Here is a 17,463-nt window from a genome sequence, read left to right as displayed (position 1 = left end):
CAACAGTTTGACAACAGACAATGTCGAGCCATGGGTGGGTGGGTCTGTCGCCCTAGTTTTGACAGTGTATCACACACCTTTGGCACTTGTCTCTTTTTGGCTGTTTTTGGGCTGATTCAGCATGTCGAATTGGTGCTGGAGATGGGAATGAAATCACTCTGATGGCAGTTTAGCTCAGTGCACGAGAAGTGAAACGGAAGTAAAGAAAGCAAACGGCTAAAGTCAAGAGAGCAAGAGATCAAAACAAGGTTGCTTTATTTGGTATCACTTTTAGCCATCGAGCACTTTAGCATAAACTGTTCGTAATTGGGTTTTTTGTTAGCACACACTAAATATAATTTTCTCAGGTGGTGTTGCCTTTTTTTGAGGCTTGGATACAGACTACTGCCACCTGCTGGTATGGAGAGTCATTTCTTTTCACACAGGCACAGTATGTACATGCTAGCTGGTCATTGGCTGTAGTTTTTGCAGTTTGTTCAAGTGCAACTATTTGGCCCAGATACAGGCCTCATATGTGATGCAACAGCTGGCCTTCACTGCCACTAGTTATTTGATGTAGACAGAATCACCGTAGATGAGAAGGACCACCAGCAAATATAAGTAGACAGAGCTAAGCTAAGATAGCCAGCCTTAACTTCACATTTAAGATGAGAGATATGAGAGTAGTACATCCTGAAATGTCAAACTATTCATTTAGTTTACATGTAATGTGCTGTATATTTCCAATGCTAATAATACTCAAAATAACTTTAACAAGTGTCATTTCATGTACATATCAAAGACTTGATTCTCCATGGCAACTGCTATGTTTTGTATGTTTTAATACAGATGTAGCTGGCTCAAATGTTATTTTAATTAGTCAGGTGGTGGTGATGGAAATACTGATGGCTGTGTAGGCTACAATGTTTAATATACACCTCTGCCTACAGAGAATTAATCACAGTTTTAATATATGCAATTGGTGGAGTGCAATCAGTGGGTGAGAACAGTTGTCAGTGCTGTAGACATCCTCCACATTTGATGAGCTACTTTGTAACCACAGACCAGTAATCATACAACATCACCAGACTGTGTCTATGCAAACTGGCTGCGTTAATTCAACCAAGTAGATTCCCTGTCCTTTAGATATAGCAATAGCAGAAAAGGAGTCAACACTGAAAGCCAATATGGGTAAAATGCAAGCTCCAAAATGATATAAAAGATGATTAAGGGGTAGTCCATAGATTTATGAGCTCATCTGAACCCCCTGAGGCCAACAGTGTCTCTGTACTCACTTTGACTAATGGTTCTGTAGCTAAAGCTGACAAGGAAAAGGACTGGGGGATTTATTTACACAAAAACTAAACAGTACATTCCACACGTGCTAAAAGCTCTGCTTTTGTCTCTTGGCTGTAATTATTCAGTATTTCAACACATGTGCACCTGATCACAAGCGGGTCTGAAACATTATAAGAGTCATATCAAAGGTACCATGCAGTCGACAATATCCAATATGTCAGCCTCCCTGAGGGGTATACTGTCTCACAGCTCCAGTTGAATAATGTTTCCATACCAGTGGTTGACTGGTGTTTCTTTTGTACTGACTGACTTATTTTGTTGCCATAGCATTGGCTGACTGATAATGCCGTCAGTTGTTCATTAAGAGCCAATCACCGCCCTGCAGACACAGAAACTCATGAATACGTAATGAAGAGAGATGATGGAGGGATGTGATTGGTAGGTTCTGCCGCAGGGGAAGGAAACATTGTTCATACCTGCCACATGCAGAGACACAAGACAAACTGGTGTGCACACAGCCACACAATCACAGCAAACAAACACACAGCTGTACACACCCATTACATATACGAAGAAGTGCACATATTGATAGATTCATCAACTTTAAGTAGACACACATACAAAGACACCCGCTTGTAAATGCATGGACACATATACAGATCAGAAGACACACCTGAAGTGACAAGACAAGAGTTCAGACACACATACAGACACATGAGCACACTGTCCTATAGTGCACAGGAACACAGACACACATATGTCCAAGGACACAGATATACTCTAAGCGCACATACAGGCACACAGTGAAACACACGCATTCAAAGCCAGGTGTTGAGAGTGTTGGGTTGGGAATTAGAGCTGAGTACCATGCAGGAAGAGTGTGGACAGAATATCTAATCAATGTAACCCTCAGTATTTGCTAAACCACATCCATACTGAAGACTGTATTTTCCTGTTGTATTCAGTATGGAATCAGTAAAGAAAGAACTAAACACAGAGCCACCAAGAATTAGTAAATTACAGAGGAAAAGCAACCAGTGCACTCCTGATCTAGAAGGAGCACTGTGTCCTTATCTTATCTTTCAATGATTAAATGAAAGGTTTCCAGTATGTAAACAGCCTCCGAGTATGTGTCTGCCTGCAGTGCATAGTAATTATTGCAGCACACTGTCTGAGCACGGAAACAGCATCACAGATGACCATATGAATGACTACGGTAGCTGAGGTCTTTGCAAATCTTCCTCATCTCATTAGAATTGATTCAGAGGTAGTCTCACATTCACATTCAAGAGGAGGGTACTGCATTGTTACTTTCTGTGCTTGGGGTCATTGTAAAAACAGTCACAGGTTAGGTCAGGGTCAAGATCCCAGTGAAATACAGGAATGGATAGGTGTGACATTTTCATTATGCTGATGTTGAAGAAAAAATGCTTTCTAAACATTTCAAGTTTTGGATGCCCAAGGAGTCTATTGATTTAGAGGCGTTACATAGAATTCAAACAGGGTGGTGACTGAAGGTCGTTGAGAGCGATCAGTCCAACACCATCACCCTTTGAATAGCTCATCATGTCATCTTCCTGGATTAGTTATATTACGGTTTAACATGATATTCTCACGTGTCTTACCATAACATTACATCCTTGTTAGTGTAATGAAAGGGAATACAAGAACCAAAATATATTTGACTGGGCCATTCTAATACAACTGAGCCTTCCACAGGCCGATTTATGGCATCCTCTTTTTGTTGCTCACGGTTTGAACTGAAGGCACCAACAACTGTCTCAGGACCACATGGAGAGCTGCTTACATTTTCCCTAACCAGTCATGTGCAAGACTCTTGGGTGTTATATTTCATACCTTCATACCCTTCTGAAATATCACAGGGGTATATCGTATATGACAGTGTGACCCCTAATTTCCATCAGATACGTGTACAGTCTCAGCTTCGTGTTTACGTATGATCGCATTTCACTTAACTACATCAACAAAACTTCAAAATGAGCGGATCCAGGCCTGTATTCATCAGGTCAGGGTTTTTCAGAGGTCACTACTGGCAACACGGACAAGGAGAAGCTAATTTGGGAGGTGGAAGTTATGGGAGTGAATCGACATCACTATAATTAATCCACAAAGTGAATGGAGTTATTTCAATTCACCAAGTTAGAAGTAAAAACATGCCATTATTCCCCACTGTCCCTCTTTGCCACCGATGGCAGCCAGTTGTTCACAGTCCTGTAACTTTTCCCTCCGCCACTAGGTGTCGTGGTGTCTTTTAGCTCAGTTGCCTGTTCCACCATTAGAGACTGGAGACTAAGCTCTGGTGGTTCATGCTTTGCTACATACAGTGAGTTTGACAAAAACAGAAGAGCCTGTATTTATGACGGTATTAATAAAAACATACCTTCTGGATTTCTTAATACCCTGGTATACTGTGATACTGCGAACCACTGTGCAACAAAAGCACAGTTTGTGAGAAAAATCTGCACAACACAATGACAGACATGAATTAAAGCTGACCACAGCTGCTTCGACTATTACCAATTTTGATACTTAAAATATTTGTGAAGGCATCGTCACTTAAAAGCTGAATTATATCACTTCCAGTGTTAATAGGTGTAAAGCATAAATAGTGAAATTGCTATGGTAGCTTGTGTGGAAGCCTGACATTTATTTAGCTGATTGTAATCTTGCAAAACCTTAAAAATGCACCTGCTGGTACAGTGTGATACTCCTGGATTTATGTTCAATTATGATGTGTGAAAATACAAAATATGCTGTGAAGTGCCGAAAGAGATCTCTGGAGCACTGGCTCTGCTTTCATCAAGTGCTGAATAAGGAGAGGTGCAGACATGTCAAACCAATCAACATTAGTGTTCCATGTATAAAAGGATAATAAGTGTGACGTGACTTTTTTTTTTTTTGTTAAAAACATTACAGATGTCAACATGTTCATTTTTAAAGAGAACCTAAAATGCTTATTTTTTGGCTCAACTTTGTAATTGATGTTTCAACTAGAACATGGTTACATGCTTTAATGTTCAAAATCACTTTATTTTACTCATCCAGTCTGTGCTGGAACACCTGTATTCACCCTCTCTCTCTGCACTGTCACTGCTGCTGGGGATCGTAATGGAAAGTAGCGGCACTCTCTAACATGGAAAATCGCCCAATAAAAGCTTAAACGCAACCAGGCACGTTCCATTAGGAATATGATCAGAAACTGGGTAAAAAATAACACCATCAGAAACCAAGATCTGTAACTGTATATTTTTTTTCCTTGAATTCATTAAATTTGCACAACATTTTCCTTGAACTGTTCAGTAATTTATCTAAAACCAGTATGTAATAGTTCATTGTAGTAGTTCATAATTCATTTTAAAACATTATTAAAATTATGCTGAAAATAAACAACTTCAGGTTTTTGAGAGAGAATACTATGGCAATGATGCAGTAATGAGGATCTTCAGATGGCCTAGTATTTTTTTCGATCTGAATCATATCCTTTTTGCCATCTTTAATTCTCATCCCCTTCCCTGTTTTCTTCAAATACTGATGACACTTTTTCCTTGTAAGTCTATTTAACAGATTTAGACATGGCGATTCAAGTCAGGTTCATTTTGAGCTTTTAATCATCGTGTTTCCAGGTAAGCTGACACATCCTGACTTTGAAGAATTGCCAGGATCTCCCCACCCTTACTTTTTCTGTCTCTGCCACCTCCACTTTCTGTAATGTTAATGTTCATTAATAAGAGCCAGACATTATTTCTCAGTGTTCAGACTTAAATTCGTACAGTAAATGGAAACACTGGCAACCATTCAACTGACTAGATGGCTGGCTGACCCACTAACTGGCTGACTGCCAGACCAAATGGCTGACTGACTAGACACTCTAGGCTTTTACCTGACACTGTTAACCGAGCTTCTCACAGTAAACGCAACAGTAGTAAAATTCTGAAAAATTCAGTGGATTGACTGGATGATTTTGTGAATGACAGCTTAACTGTAGGAATGTCCCTGGTTTCTAAGTGTGGTGTGCACTGCAATTTGTTTCTATAGGCTCCAGCCTGAACACTGCATAGCTGTCTGGCTAACTGAATGGTGTGTTTTCATAATTATTGGAACTGAGAAAAATGAAATGATACTGAGACAAAAATGCTGCAGTTATGAAAAAAAAAAAATTAGGAATGACTATAAGAATTGTTAAAAGGGGGACGAGTTTCTTAAATCAAAGGCAATGTGATTCATAAACAGTTGCTTAGATGTAATAATATATTCTAATTCTGCCTTTAAATTGAAATTGTGATCTCATGGTTATGACGAGGGAAGCTATGTATATGATATGTGTGCCATTCAAATGGTTAAGTCTTGAGAACACCAACATGGATGCTGCTATTGGCATCTAGAAGCCATCAAAGCTAACGGTTAAATAAGCTGGCTAGTGGGCCAATACAGGACAAAGGCATAATGACAGTGGAGAGAGATGAGGCGGCTGGGAACATCAACATTTTCCTCAGGCATATTGTAAAATTACACAGAAAAATTTCAAATGACTAATTATGTTATCTTACCATCCTCCTAAAAAGCACTTTCACGGCCTCTGCATTTCTAAAAATGTCAGGAAACACATCAAAACTTGTGAATTTAGAGCTTCCAAAAAAATTTCCACAAGGTCATGAATACCACGGCAGGATGGCATTCAAATGAACTTATCTTGATTAGATGGCAAACATGACCACATTTGAAAGCAGCAATGTTCCATGTGTCATGTGTATACTGTATATCTCTTTTTATGCATGAAAAGGAAAAATGTTAGATCAGACCTCATTTTGATTAGCTACTTAACAGTTTATATACATGTATGATAAAAACTGTAGATGATGCAAATGAAGACTAATTGATGGGTTTCTACTACTGTCACTGATAACATTGACTTTGCTTACTTATGTGTAAATTTACCCAAAAGCAATAAAAGTTACAATAGAGGTGCTAGCATCAGCCTACACTCTGATAGCATCTATTGCAGAAATGGCCGCCTTGTCTCCACATCTCCCACTATACAAAAATGAGGCCAAAATATTCCAGATAGGACAGCTGCCGTCTTGCGTTGGTGATGTAATTTGGAGACAGAGTCTGCGCTGTAGCAACATCTGTGGTCTCAAGTTCCTGCCTGTACTACACCCCTCCAAACAACTGCGAGCAGTGCCATTGACCACAAGCACACTGACTAGCACACACAGCAGTCCATCATGTTGTTAAATCCCATTTTTAAATTATTAAAAAATAAATAAAAATGAAAACTTGAACCACCATCAAGGTGATGAAAACTACCTCAAATAACAGAAACCATCTTTGGGAAACATGGATGTGTAGCCAACTTTGATGTTTTAGTTTGGCCTATGTCCCACTAACATGGAGGAGGCGGGTTTTATGATCGATACTGCAGCCAGCCACTAGGGCGTGATTGAGAGGTTTTGGCTTCACTCTTGGGGAGCTGTTTTGTTCTTCATTTTTATATACAGTCTATGGCTTCAACACAAAGGGAAATTAGTATACAGTGGAAGTGCCAGACCTGAAAGGGCTTTTTAAAATGTCATCTGTAACTCTTTTAAATAATGTAGTTAATTATGTGCTTCTTCAACTTGGCAATAACACTAGCCAAATGTTGTATTTAGCAAGCTAACTTGCCCAGCATGTTAGCATTTGCAGACTTAATGACTATAATCATGCCCAATCATTTCCTTATAATTTTGCTTGTGCTTTTCTGATTTTGCATTGAACAATAACAATAATCTGACCCTCCAAACTCACTGAATAGGGAGCCCCATGTACACCACTTTGGCCTTTGGAGGTAGTCAGAGTTTCAGAGGCCTGCTGTGCTTAGTTACAGTTGCCAAACTATGATTGGATCACTGTTCAGGGGAGGGGTTTAGCAAAGGGTTTAGTGTATTAATCACATGGATTTTAACCATACGTTTTGGTTTTTTTTTAGTTTTGAACAACCTTCATATTTTTGTACTAAATGCATATATATTTTTAGCTGGAGGAGCAGTTACCTGAATGAACTTGAGCTCAGCAGTGGCTGAATAGCTGAACGAATATGTGACTCATTGCCTGACTGAAAGCACTTGTGACTCACTGGCTGGTTAGGTGTCCAAGGCTCTTCCCTCCAGTTCTTGTTATAAATAATAGAGTGAGAATGTTTTTTCTTGAAAAAATTATGACTCTGAAAATGATAAAAGTTGACCTATTTAAAGGGTAAATTCACTGTAAAATTGTGTTCTCATATATTATTCCTGTGGCCGTTGACAACTCAGAGGTTATTTCGCAACATGAATCGCTGGTTTCTAACTTTGGGGGAGAGCTGTCAACAGGCAAGATAACTGAGAGCACATTCCCATATCCAGCTGCCGCCTGAGGATGCATTTGTTTGGGCTGAGACCATACTGTAACGCACCCAGGCACATCTGGAAGCTGACTTGATCCACCACAGTCACTACACATGGCAATGCAACAGCTGGGCTTCAATGATTTGCTGAAAGGAACTTTGTATATCATTCAGTCTTTTACCACAACAGGGTTTTCCCAACCTGTCCACATAATTAACCTGCACTCTTTAGTTTCCACACAGGCTGCAAGAAACTCAAGCTACCATCAGTCCATTATCAAATCTGAAGAAATTGCATGCATAAAAAAACAAAACAAAATGTCACACTTGAGCCATAAGGAATCCAATCTGATTTGCTGTTTCAGTATAATTGCCTTTCGGTCTCAACGATAATTACAGTAATGAAGCTTTTAGCAAAAGTTCAAGCAAAAGGACGATTATCCGGCAAAATATCCATCATCACATTAGGGATCCGCCTTGATTATTACTCAATGACTTTGCTGGAGACTCCAGTCAACAAATGATGGCCCTAGCTAAATGATGTTTAAACTATTCTACCTGTTAATTCACTCTACTGTCAGTGCTGTCTATATCACTTTGCCTCCTCATTCCCCAACCACCATGACTGCCCCCTCTATGCCTTTGTAAGTAGATGTCAGAATTGCTGCTACTTGAGGGATTTTACCCCATTTAAAGTGATCTAACTGACAGGGTCAATGCAAAAGTGACTCTGAATTATTAAAAAAACTACTTTCTCTATAGTGTGAAAACACATCCAGTTGCTTAAAGTTATTGTCTGAGGACTGAAAAGGACAACTAAAACTAACAACAGTTTTCATACCCAAGTATCACGGCAGAAATATTACCAAAAGTCTGAAAAAAGACAAAAAATATGGACACATTAACATATACATATTGTGGTTAAGCACGAATGACACACTAATCCTTTTTTGCAAGCTGTGTCAAAGAAAAGTAAAAAGGCCATGTTCAGTCTACATCAACAATGGTTACATGTGGCCAGTGTCTTGGAAGCCCTCATGTATTATTTTAGACTACAGTCCACAGCAACTGCCTACAGATTACAAGCTGAATGTTTTAATAAACCAGCGTCCCAGGATAAGACCCTACACTTCCATAGCTTGGGTACAGTCCCCAAACAACATGCTGAGAGTACAAGGAGGATTAAATTAGCTTGCCGCAGTTCCCAGGGTAAGAGACTACATCAGCTCTAATTTCATCTTGGCTTGCTGGAGTACGACAGACACATCATATAGCGTGTTTCAAAACACACTCTGCAATCATATACATGCTTTCTATACTGGGTTGAGCTGAATCCTTAAATGCGTCTTGGTTCTGTAGTGAAAAGCATTTGCTCTTGCTCAGGGATGTTGACATAGCTGAATAATTGCAGGGCTTCAATTAAACATGCTAATGGACACTCAATGGCTGTGCTTGTGTTTTACTGTAAAGGGGGAATTAAGGAGCAGATAGATAATGCATAGGCATAGATTTCAGGACGGATGCAGGGGACATGTCTTTCGCAATATTTAGAACACATGCATAAAAACATGAAAGTAGCAGAGGACTTCTATTTTAAGGAGTTACAAGAGTATGCCAGTTTTGAAAGTTTTATTTTTAACACAATATTGCCTAGGTGGCAGTATGCATACTCAAAAGCAATGGTTGCAACCTGCTGTAAAACGGAAAGAAGAAGAAATGTTGAGGCTCCACTCCAACAAATCATGCAGGGAGAGCTGTTGCTGCTGTAGGAAGGGAAGACTGGAGTAAACACAGCAGAAGCTGCTCTAATACAGCTCCAAATTAGTGAGACAGTAAGGTAAACCAAAAGATGGAATCCTAGTCTGTTAAATGCTGTGGAGCATTAGAGCCACTGATTGAAAATAATAATCTTAAATTTTCAGAATTAACTCATAATAAAAAAAAAAGGCATTACAGAATAGGCTGAGTAATGCACATTTCCTGACAGTACAACTACTGTTGCCTCCTGTTATTTTGACTGGTTAAAAGTTTGGACTGCAGTTTGGCGTCTTTCCTCTGACTGGTAGCTCTGTGTCTCTCTTCCCACTTAAGAGACACCTTTGCTTTGTTTGGGACTGTATCCAGACTCCAGGATGCGTCCCACCAAAAAGCTGTGAGCCACAATTTATTGGATGTAGTGAAATTAACATTTGTGTGGACAATATGCTGCACAATGGTGAGATTCATGCCTGATCTGAAGTGTTTTCTGTTAGTTTTCAGTTTTCCACATCCAAAGAAGAGTAGCGCAAGGCTGCTTCCCTCAACTTTGAGTCCCAAACAATACCCTGTGTCTCTCAGGTGGTTTGAATACAGCAGATTAGAGCAGAGTTTCTTTTATTGAACTGTTAAGACTTTATTATCGTCAATATATTTTCTTTTTCTAAAAATACTTAAACTTTTCTCTCAACTTCTTAGAGAACACAGATATATGGGATATCTTTTGAATGTGCAGAAAGTTTTAAGCATGAGAACACATAAGATATTTAGGGTTTTTTATGTGAGTAAGCACCACACAGAGACAAAAGAAAACCAAGGAGTAAATCATCCCTACTCGTGTGTTGACTGGGCAGGGAAAACATTAAATAAGCAAAGTTGATCCACAGGGAAATAAATACTTGAAACAAAACAGAATGCCTGACAGCCTCACTGCATTATATTCATTTGTATTCTTATATTTTGAATTGGCACTTGCTGCCTGAATTTTGTGTTTTTCTTTACATAAATAAAAGACATTTCCACCATAAATTGGTGCATTGAAGTGTGTGATGCTCAAAATGACCTGGGTAAGAACCCCAAAACTCTTCTGCTTTATATTCATCCCTTTACCAAGATCGCTATGTCCTGATGAGAGAGTTATTGAATTGAAATGGTTAATGCCTTTAATTTAGGCCTACCCTCTTCTAGCCGATGGCATGTTTTAAAACCTTGCCATCGTGAATCATTTTGCAGCATCAATTAAGCATTCAAATGGACAATTAACTCTGTAAATTCTGTTTAGCCATGCAGAGGAGCTGTAGGCTTTGCGTTACTAAATACACTAATACACAAACAGGCTTTTCCTGTGTCCAAGAACCCAGCAATCAATCCGCAAACATTCACTTACTGTTTCTCTAAAGTGGTCTACAGCAGCCATTTATAACAGCAGGACATTAAAAAGCTTTAATTTTAATATTTAAATATTTAGCCAAACTTCACTGCCAAATGACTTGAACCCCCCTCCCCTCCACGTCTCTCTTTGGCTATGTCTCTCTTTTTCTTTTGCCTTTTTCTTTTTATTTGCTGGGTCGGTTTTCTGCCTTCCCTTTCTTTTTTTTTTGGATCTCCTTACTGTTTTACCACCTCCCTTCTATCCTCTCTGTTCTTCGTCTGTAATGTTTCTCATTCTTTTCTGCCTCTTTGGCCCTGCCTCTCTGCAAACATGGTTAAAAATCAATAAGAAATTATTATCAATTCAGAACTTCATAACTGGGCAGCAGCGGAAGGAGGAGGTTTTTATGAGACGAGTGGCTGACCTGTAAAACACACACACACACACACACACACACACACACACACACAAACACACACAGTCTGTCCAGCTCGCTAGCAGCACCTAGAGCCAAACGTCTCCCTCTGAGGTCTCATAGCAGTGTCTTATGAATAAACTAACCCTGCCAAAGCAGAGTTGTTCATTTAGTCTCTCAGAGACAAATTTGGAATTGTTTTCATACAGTGTTTGCCATTAAACTTAACTAACCCTGCCCAGGGGCTTTGCTGTTATAATTTATTCTCCTAGAGACAAGTAGAATTTAGCAGACCAGAACAACATATGGCTTGTGGGGTAGAATTATAGCCAAAGTAAAATCTAAAAATTTTTTTTAAAAAAGTGGATTATCATTAAGTGGAACTGTTTAGAATAAAGTAGAGTTGATGAATGTCTTGAGAAAGCTAATTAAAGTGTAATGTGATGGGGTTAGAGCATCATAAATGCAGTGGAACGGAGCACAATAAAAGTAAGCTGGAAACAAACAAAATAAAACATATAATAATATAGTATTTTAAGGTTAATGACTCCAGAAATCACTTTTAAAGAACTGCACATGTAACTGGATATGTGTTTAAGTTTCCCTCCTTTTCAAGTGGTTTGCAAGGGGCCCTATAAGATATAAAATCCATAGGAGATCTGTCAGTCAGCTTCCGATGTCAGTGGCTTTGAAATGTTGCAGCATATTTACCAAAGATATAGTGAAGTAAAGTAAGAAGATATTACACTTAATTCAGATAATGCATTCATTTTCTCACTGGCTGGTTTATTGAAATCCACAGGCACTGAAATTAAACTATATTTCACAGAAAACAAATGACTGTGTGTGATAACATATTCATGTAGCGCCTGATCTTTTAATGTCTGCAAAAAAGTGTATGAAAATTTCTTATCAACGAGTAGGTTTCTTATTAGAAGTAATTCTTTTAGGCACTGAAATAGAGATGCAAATATAAGGTGATTAATCGATCGACAGAATTAATCGGCAACTACTGTATCTAAGTTATTTAGTAATAGTAAAAGTAAAAAAAAAAAGCTGCTTCTTAATGCTTCTTAAATGTAAACATGATAAGAATATCTTTGGTGTTTGGGACTGATAGTTGGATAAAAATACCATTTGAAGAAGTCACCTTGAGCTCTGGGAAATTACACAGAGCATTTTTCACTATTTTCTTGCGTGTTATTGACAAGACGACTGATTTAGAAAGTATTTGGCACATTAATCTACTCCTTCATTCACTTTTATATACACTGATATTTTACAAACAAAACAAAACAACCAAAAAAAAACAAAACAAAAAAAAAACAAGTTTCAAATGAACTGCTCCTACAAAAAATGACCAAACATTTAAAGATCATCTTGATAAAGAGCCCTATCCTTTCTCCCAGTCTTTCTCCAGATAACTGGCTAATTTGCATTTTTCAACTGTGAGCAGATATCTCAGTCTTTGTGAATCTTCAAAATTTACTAAACTGATGTCTATTTTTATCTTACTAAACAAATTATTGCACAGTTCTAAATAAAAAGTAGAGCAGAAAACAAAAAAGATCTCATTTTCTATATTGTTTAGACAACACATCCTTCAGATCCACTTTTCTTCCATGTTAAAATAGGGTAAATAAGGTAAAATATGAGACCTCAGCTGAACCCCCACAGATACGCGCTTTTAAGATAAATTATATACCACATAATTCTCTGTACCATAAATAGTTTTTATCATCACCATTATCAGCCCACAGTCCTTTGTCCTTGGCAAACATAGATTCTTGACACAAACCAATATGGAGTTTTTCATTATTTAATATAATAATGGTTCATTGCAGCCGTACAATGAGTGTGCCCTTTTGCTAATGTATAAAAACCAGCGAGGTAATGGAGATGACTGACAGCTGACAGGAAGTAGCCAATCAATCACAAGCTTGTTAGGAACTTCACTAATTAATCAACTAACCTATCACACTGACATCCCCCATTAACATGTTGATTAACCTTTTTAAGCTAATTAAGATCAATTAAACCAATTTAAAGCAAATCTCAAGGGGAGTGGTTAGGTTGCCAGTCAATCAATCATGAAGAATGTTAGAGAGAGAGATGTACAGAAGGTAAAAAGACTGACAAGGACAAGAGGAGTCGATCAGTGAGGAATGAATGATGGGAGAAGGAAAAAATGAAAGGAGGATAAAGAAGAAGAATGACAGTGAGGCAAAAGGTGTTGAAGAAACAGGGAAGGGATGTAGTTTAATAATTTTATGAAGTTTTTAATAGATCCTCTGACAAATCACTGTATGCTACTTATATACATAAAACATTCTGATGTGAATTTCATATACTGTCTTTGATAATATGTCTGGACTAAATTCAAAGCCCTGATCAAACACAGTGTGTTTTGCAAGTTGCAGATGAAGTGTTTTTTACAGCTTGCTGCATGCTTTAAAAAAAAAACAAAAAAAAAAAAAAACTGTTTATGGGCAACCACTGAATTACCTGTCCTTAGCCTAATCATTATTTACTGTGAAGTCAACTCTCAGATCAGAAACAGGCAGGCGGAGGGCACTTGCGGACTGGACACAGGGAGACGGGGATCCACTTGGGTACATGAGACCAACAGAAAGAACAAAATCAGAGAGAGCACCACCAGCTGGATGATGGTTGGATCAAGGCTTTTTTAAAGGATGAGTCAGGAAGAGTTTGACAATTTGCTGTAGAAAAAAAAGTAGATTTTTTTCAGATTTATCCTGTAGTACTCTACTTGGACATAGGAAAAAATGCCAATGACCTCAGGTTTTTTTCAACTTGAGATGTTCAGGACGTTCCTGCATAAACATGAGGCAGTCGACAATGCAAAAACTGCAAGCAAGATGCTTCAATCTCATTGAGAACAAATTTGGCTGCTAAAATGTGCCCTGTCTGATGTGGGGCTGACTTTATGAGATCAGTGGAGACTCAGAGGAGAACCACACATGGACGTCCTTCCATAGTGGTTGTTTTCAAAAAATAAAAACAAGCAATATTTTCACTGAGGTGTCATCTGGGGGCACATAATAAGGTCGTCATGCCCACAGATTGGAAAATTATGCAGACTTAATGAAAAATCATAAACTGAATTAATTACAGTTTCAATTGCTTAATTGGCTTAACAGCGCACAGTCCTGCACGTGGCACATGCCACCAGTACAGTAAAGATTTACTGGATCATAAAGAAACCTTTGTTTTTTCAAATCTAAATATTAAATGACACAAATCTCAATGAGCACTGAGGAGGAAAATAGCTGGAATCAATTAGCTGGTTAAAGGGTTGGAACATGTACAAAATACCAGCTATAAAATAATATTTCTACACTGATTTGGTTATTAGCAATCTCTTGCTCAATGCAATGATACTAATTTCTATTTCAACAGCCATTTTCTCAGATGCTACATTTTCATGAAGGGAAGCAAGCCCTTCTCTATCTGAAGAAAGATAAATATCAATTCAAAGATGCTCAGAAAGGTTTCTCACTGATGACAGTGACAGCTGGCAACAGCCCCACAAAATAAGCAAATTACCATAATTACTTTAGAAAAAAAAACACAGTGTTAAGTACAGTGAAAAATACAATGATGTTTGTGGAAAAAATAGTGACAAGAAATATTTGAGTTGAGAAGATGTAGAAAGGGAAACACTCAAACTGTATCACTGAGGATTGTTTGAGTGTCTTTAAATGTTTTGTGCCTTTTTAAAAACATGTCATGTAAACATATCGTGTCCACATTATCATAGTGTTTTTCTTTGACAAACTGTACAAACAGGGACCATTTTTGAGGGCAGCATAGTTCCGGGAGATGGCATTTTGGATGGGTGCACACCTCATTTTTCTTCTCTTGAGTCTGCTTTGTATTTTGTTGACTTGCTGTGAACTTGAATGTGCTATGAAGTGAGAGGCTAGTCATAGCAAGGAGTGTGTCAGTAATAATCAAATGGCACGGTGCAATTTTGGTGTCAAGCATGACCATGATTTACGCTTTTGCTGCCTGCCTACTCAGTCCAGGTCAAAGATGCATTGAGGAAAGCACAGTGTAAAGTATACACGACTTTAGTTTGCACTAGTTTAACTTTACACCCATGACCACACAAATTAAACAAGTTCCCAATATTTTGGATTACAGGAGCTCATACGCTGAACATGATTCATGCCAATCCAGAAAACCCTGACTGATAGTGTATTTCAATCACACCTGTGTCCAACTGTGCTGCAGGTGCGCCACAGGCCTCTGGCCATGAAAGTATCACACACAGCTCCATCTCCTGTGAGCCCTGTGATGTTGAATGGACTTTATGCACCATGCACTAGTGATTCACAAAAAGGGGCCAAAATGTATTTTCCTTTTTTTTTTTTTTTTTTCAGAGAACAAGAGGTGATCTGAGACTAAAACAAAACACGAGAGTATGAAAAACAAATAAAGTGTAAAATATATACTCTATCCAGCCTGTCTGTGCAGTTGCTCCACACATTCAGTTCTCATTATAGCTGTTGGGAGACGTGGATATTGCCAAATGAATTTCCTAATATCTCCCACCAGTTAGCGTTTATGTCAAAGAAATCTAACTGCACGCCTATGAGCAGTTACCCGAGAGAAAAAGAAAGAGTACAGGAGAGAGAACTAGACTGAGGGGAGATACAGAAAGATGGAGACAGCAAGAGAAACTGTAGTAGAGAAGAGAAGAGAAGAGAAGAGAAGAGAAGAGAAGAGAAGAGAAGAGAAGAGAAGAGAAGAGAAGAGAAGAGAAGAGAAGAGAAGAGAAGATTGGAGTCAACAAGCGTAATTAAAGGGAGTTAGAGGCAAGATGATGGGGAAAACTGTCAGCTGGAAAGGAAAAAAGCAGCAGAGAGAAAAACAAAAAATACAAAAACAAAAGGACAGAAAATGGCAAAGGAGCTAAAAAAACATCATTAACACACACAAAGAGATCTGAAGATCAGTTCTGCTTATCATTAATGGACACCCTTTATGCATATATATGTATGTGTTTGCATTAAGATGCCTCTACCCATCTTACCTTGATAATGTGCGCTGAAACCACGGTAACGGTGGTTGCTATCAGTCACAAAATGCAGCCGGAGCCAGTTCTTGTTGCTAACGATGGGAGAGGGGACATTACTGCCAGACAACCTGAAAGAAAGATTGAAAGAACATTTATGAGACAAAGAAGAAAAAAAAACTGCACATACATAACCTAATGCACACAAGCACACATACAACACATTAGCCTTTTACCTTTTATATTCCAACTCATCCTAGAATAGGCCCTTGAGGATCAGACTGAATGAAGTGTTAGAAAAGGACCTTGCTCTGAAGGTCTTAAATGTCATTTGGCCTTTAAGTACAGACAATGCACACATACATGTTTGAGTAACTACAAGAATACTTTGAGGGAGCAGGGAAAAAACAACATTGTGTAGCTATTCTGTATGAGAAGGAAAAATAGTCAGATAATGCCCCTCTTAAAATACATATAATTACCACCATGGGAGCATTATCTAAAATGCAAACTCTACTTTTTTCCATATTTCACGTTATTCTGTCCAGCACCTTATCATCTGGCTGTTCGATTTGTAAATGTTGTTTGCCATTCTTTAAAGGAACAAAGCTAAAGTCTGTAAAACGAAGTAGTCAATCTGTAAAAATGTCACTGCAACAACAGACACTGAAAAAATCAGCCTAAGGTTTCGTTCATTTTATTCTTTATTGCTTTCTGTCTTGCCTGTGTATGTCAATGTGTGTCTTTGTGTGTGGCTGCTGTCTAAAATGAAGTGAGAACAAAGCCTATTGTTTCTGTAATGACACTCAGTGAATTACATACAGTGTCAGGACTTCACCGCCCAGTACAACCAGTCGGTTTCCGCAGCTCCACTGGGAGTAACTGGGGATTATGCTGTATGCTAAAAGGTGCCTCGACTGCTCTTAATGAAGCAGGAATTCTTATTCATTGCCTTTGCCACATCTTGCTGGCTGGTAAGGGATTTGACCCAGAAACTTTGATCACAAATCCAATTCTCTCTGTAGTTTTGGAAGCTTACGGAGAAAGTTGGTACTGGACCACAATATTATAATTATTATTATTTCTAAATATTCTGTCCACTTCTTTTCACTGAAATTGTAACTAACATGCAAATACCAAAAGGTTTCAAAAAACTACTGGCCTGTAAGAGTGCAGTACACTACTTTTAACAATATTAGCTTTTTTGCATTGAAGCA

The 17,463-nt window shown here is 38.4% G+C and overlaps 1 protein-coding gene across 3 annotated transcripts in view; it reads right to left on the bottom strand.

Annotated features, from left to right (window-relative positions):
- Positions 1-17,463, bottom strand: part of csmd3b (CUB and Sushi multiple domains 3b) — a 463,214-nt gene that overhangs the window by 192,313 nt on the left and 253,438 nt on the right. For all 3 annotated transcript variants that reach the window (XM_088090048.1, XM_088090049.1, XM_088090047.1), the window contains one exon: positions 16,265-16,377. In XM_088090048.1, the coding sequence (XP_087946174.1) occupies positions 16,265-16,377 (113 nt within the window). The remainder of the gene's footprint in view (positions 1-16,264; positions 16,378-17,463) is intronic.

This window comes from Plectropomus leopardus, chromosome 17 (assembly GCF_026936395.1).
Source record: "Plectropomus leopardus strain MGB_pleo_1.0 chromosome 17, ASM2693639v1, whole genome shotgun sequence".
Lineage (NCBI taxonomy): Eukaryota > Metazoa > Chordata > Actinopteri > Perciformes > Serranidae > Plectropomus > Plectropomus leopardus.
This window is presented reverse-complemented; position numbering and strand designations above follow the sequence as displayed.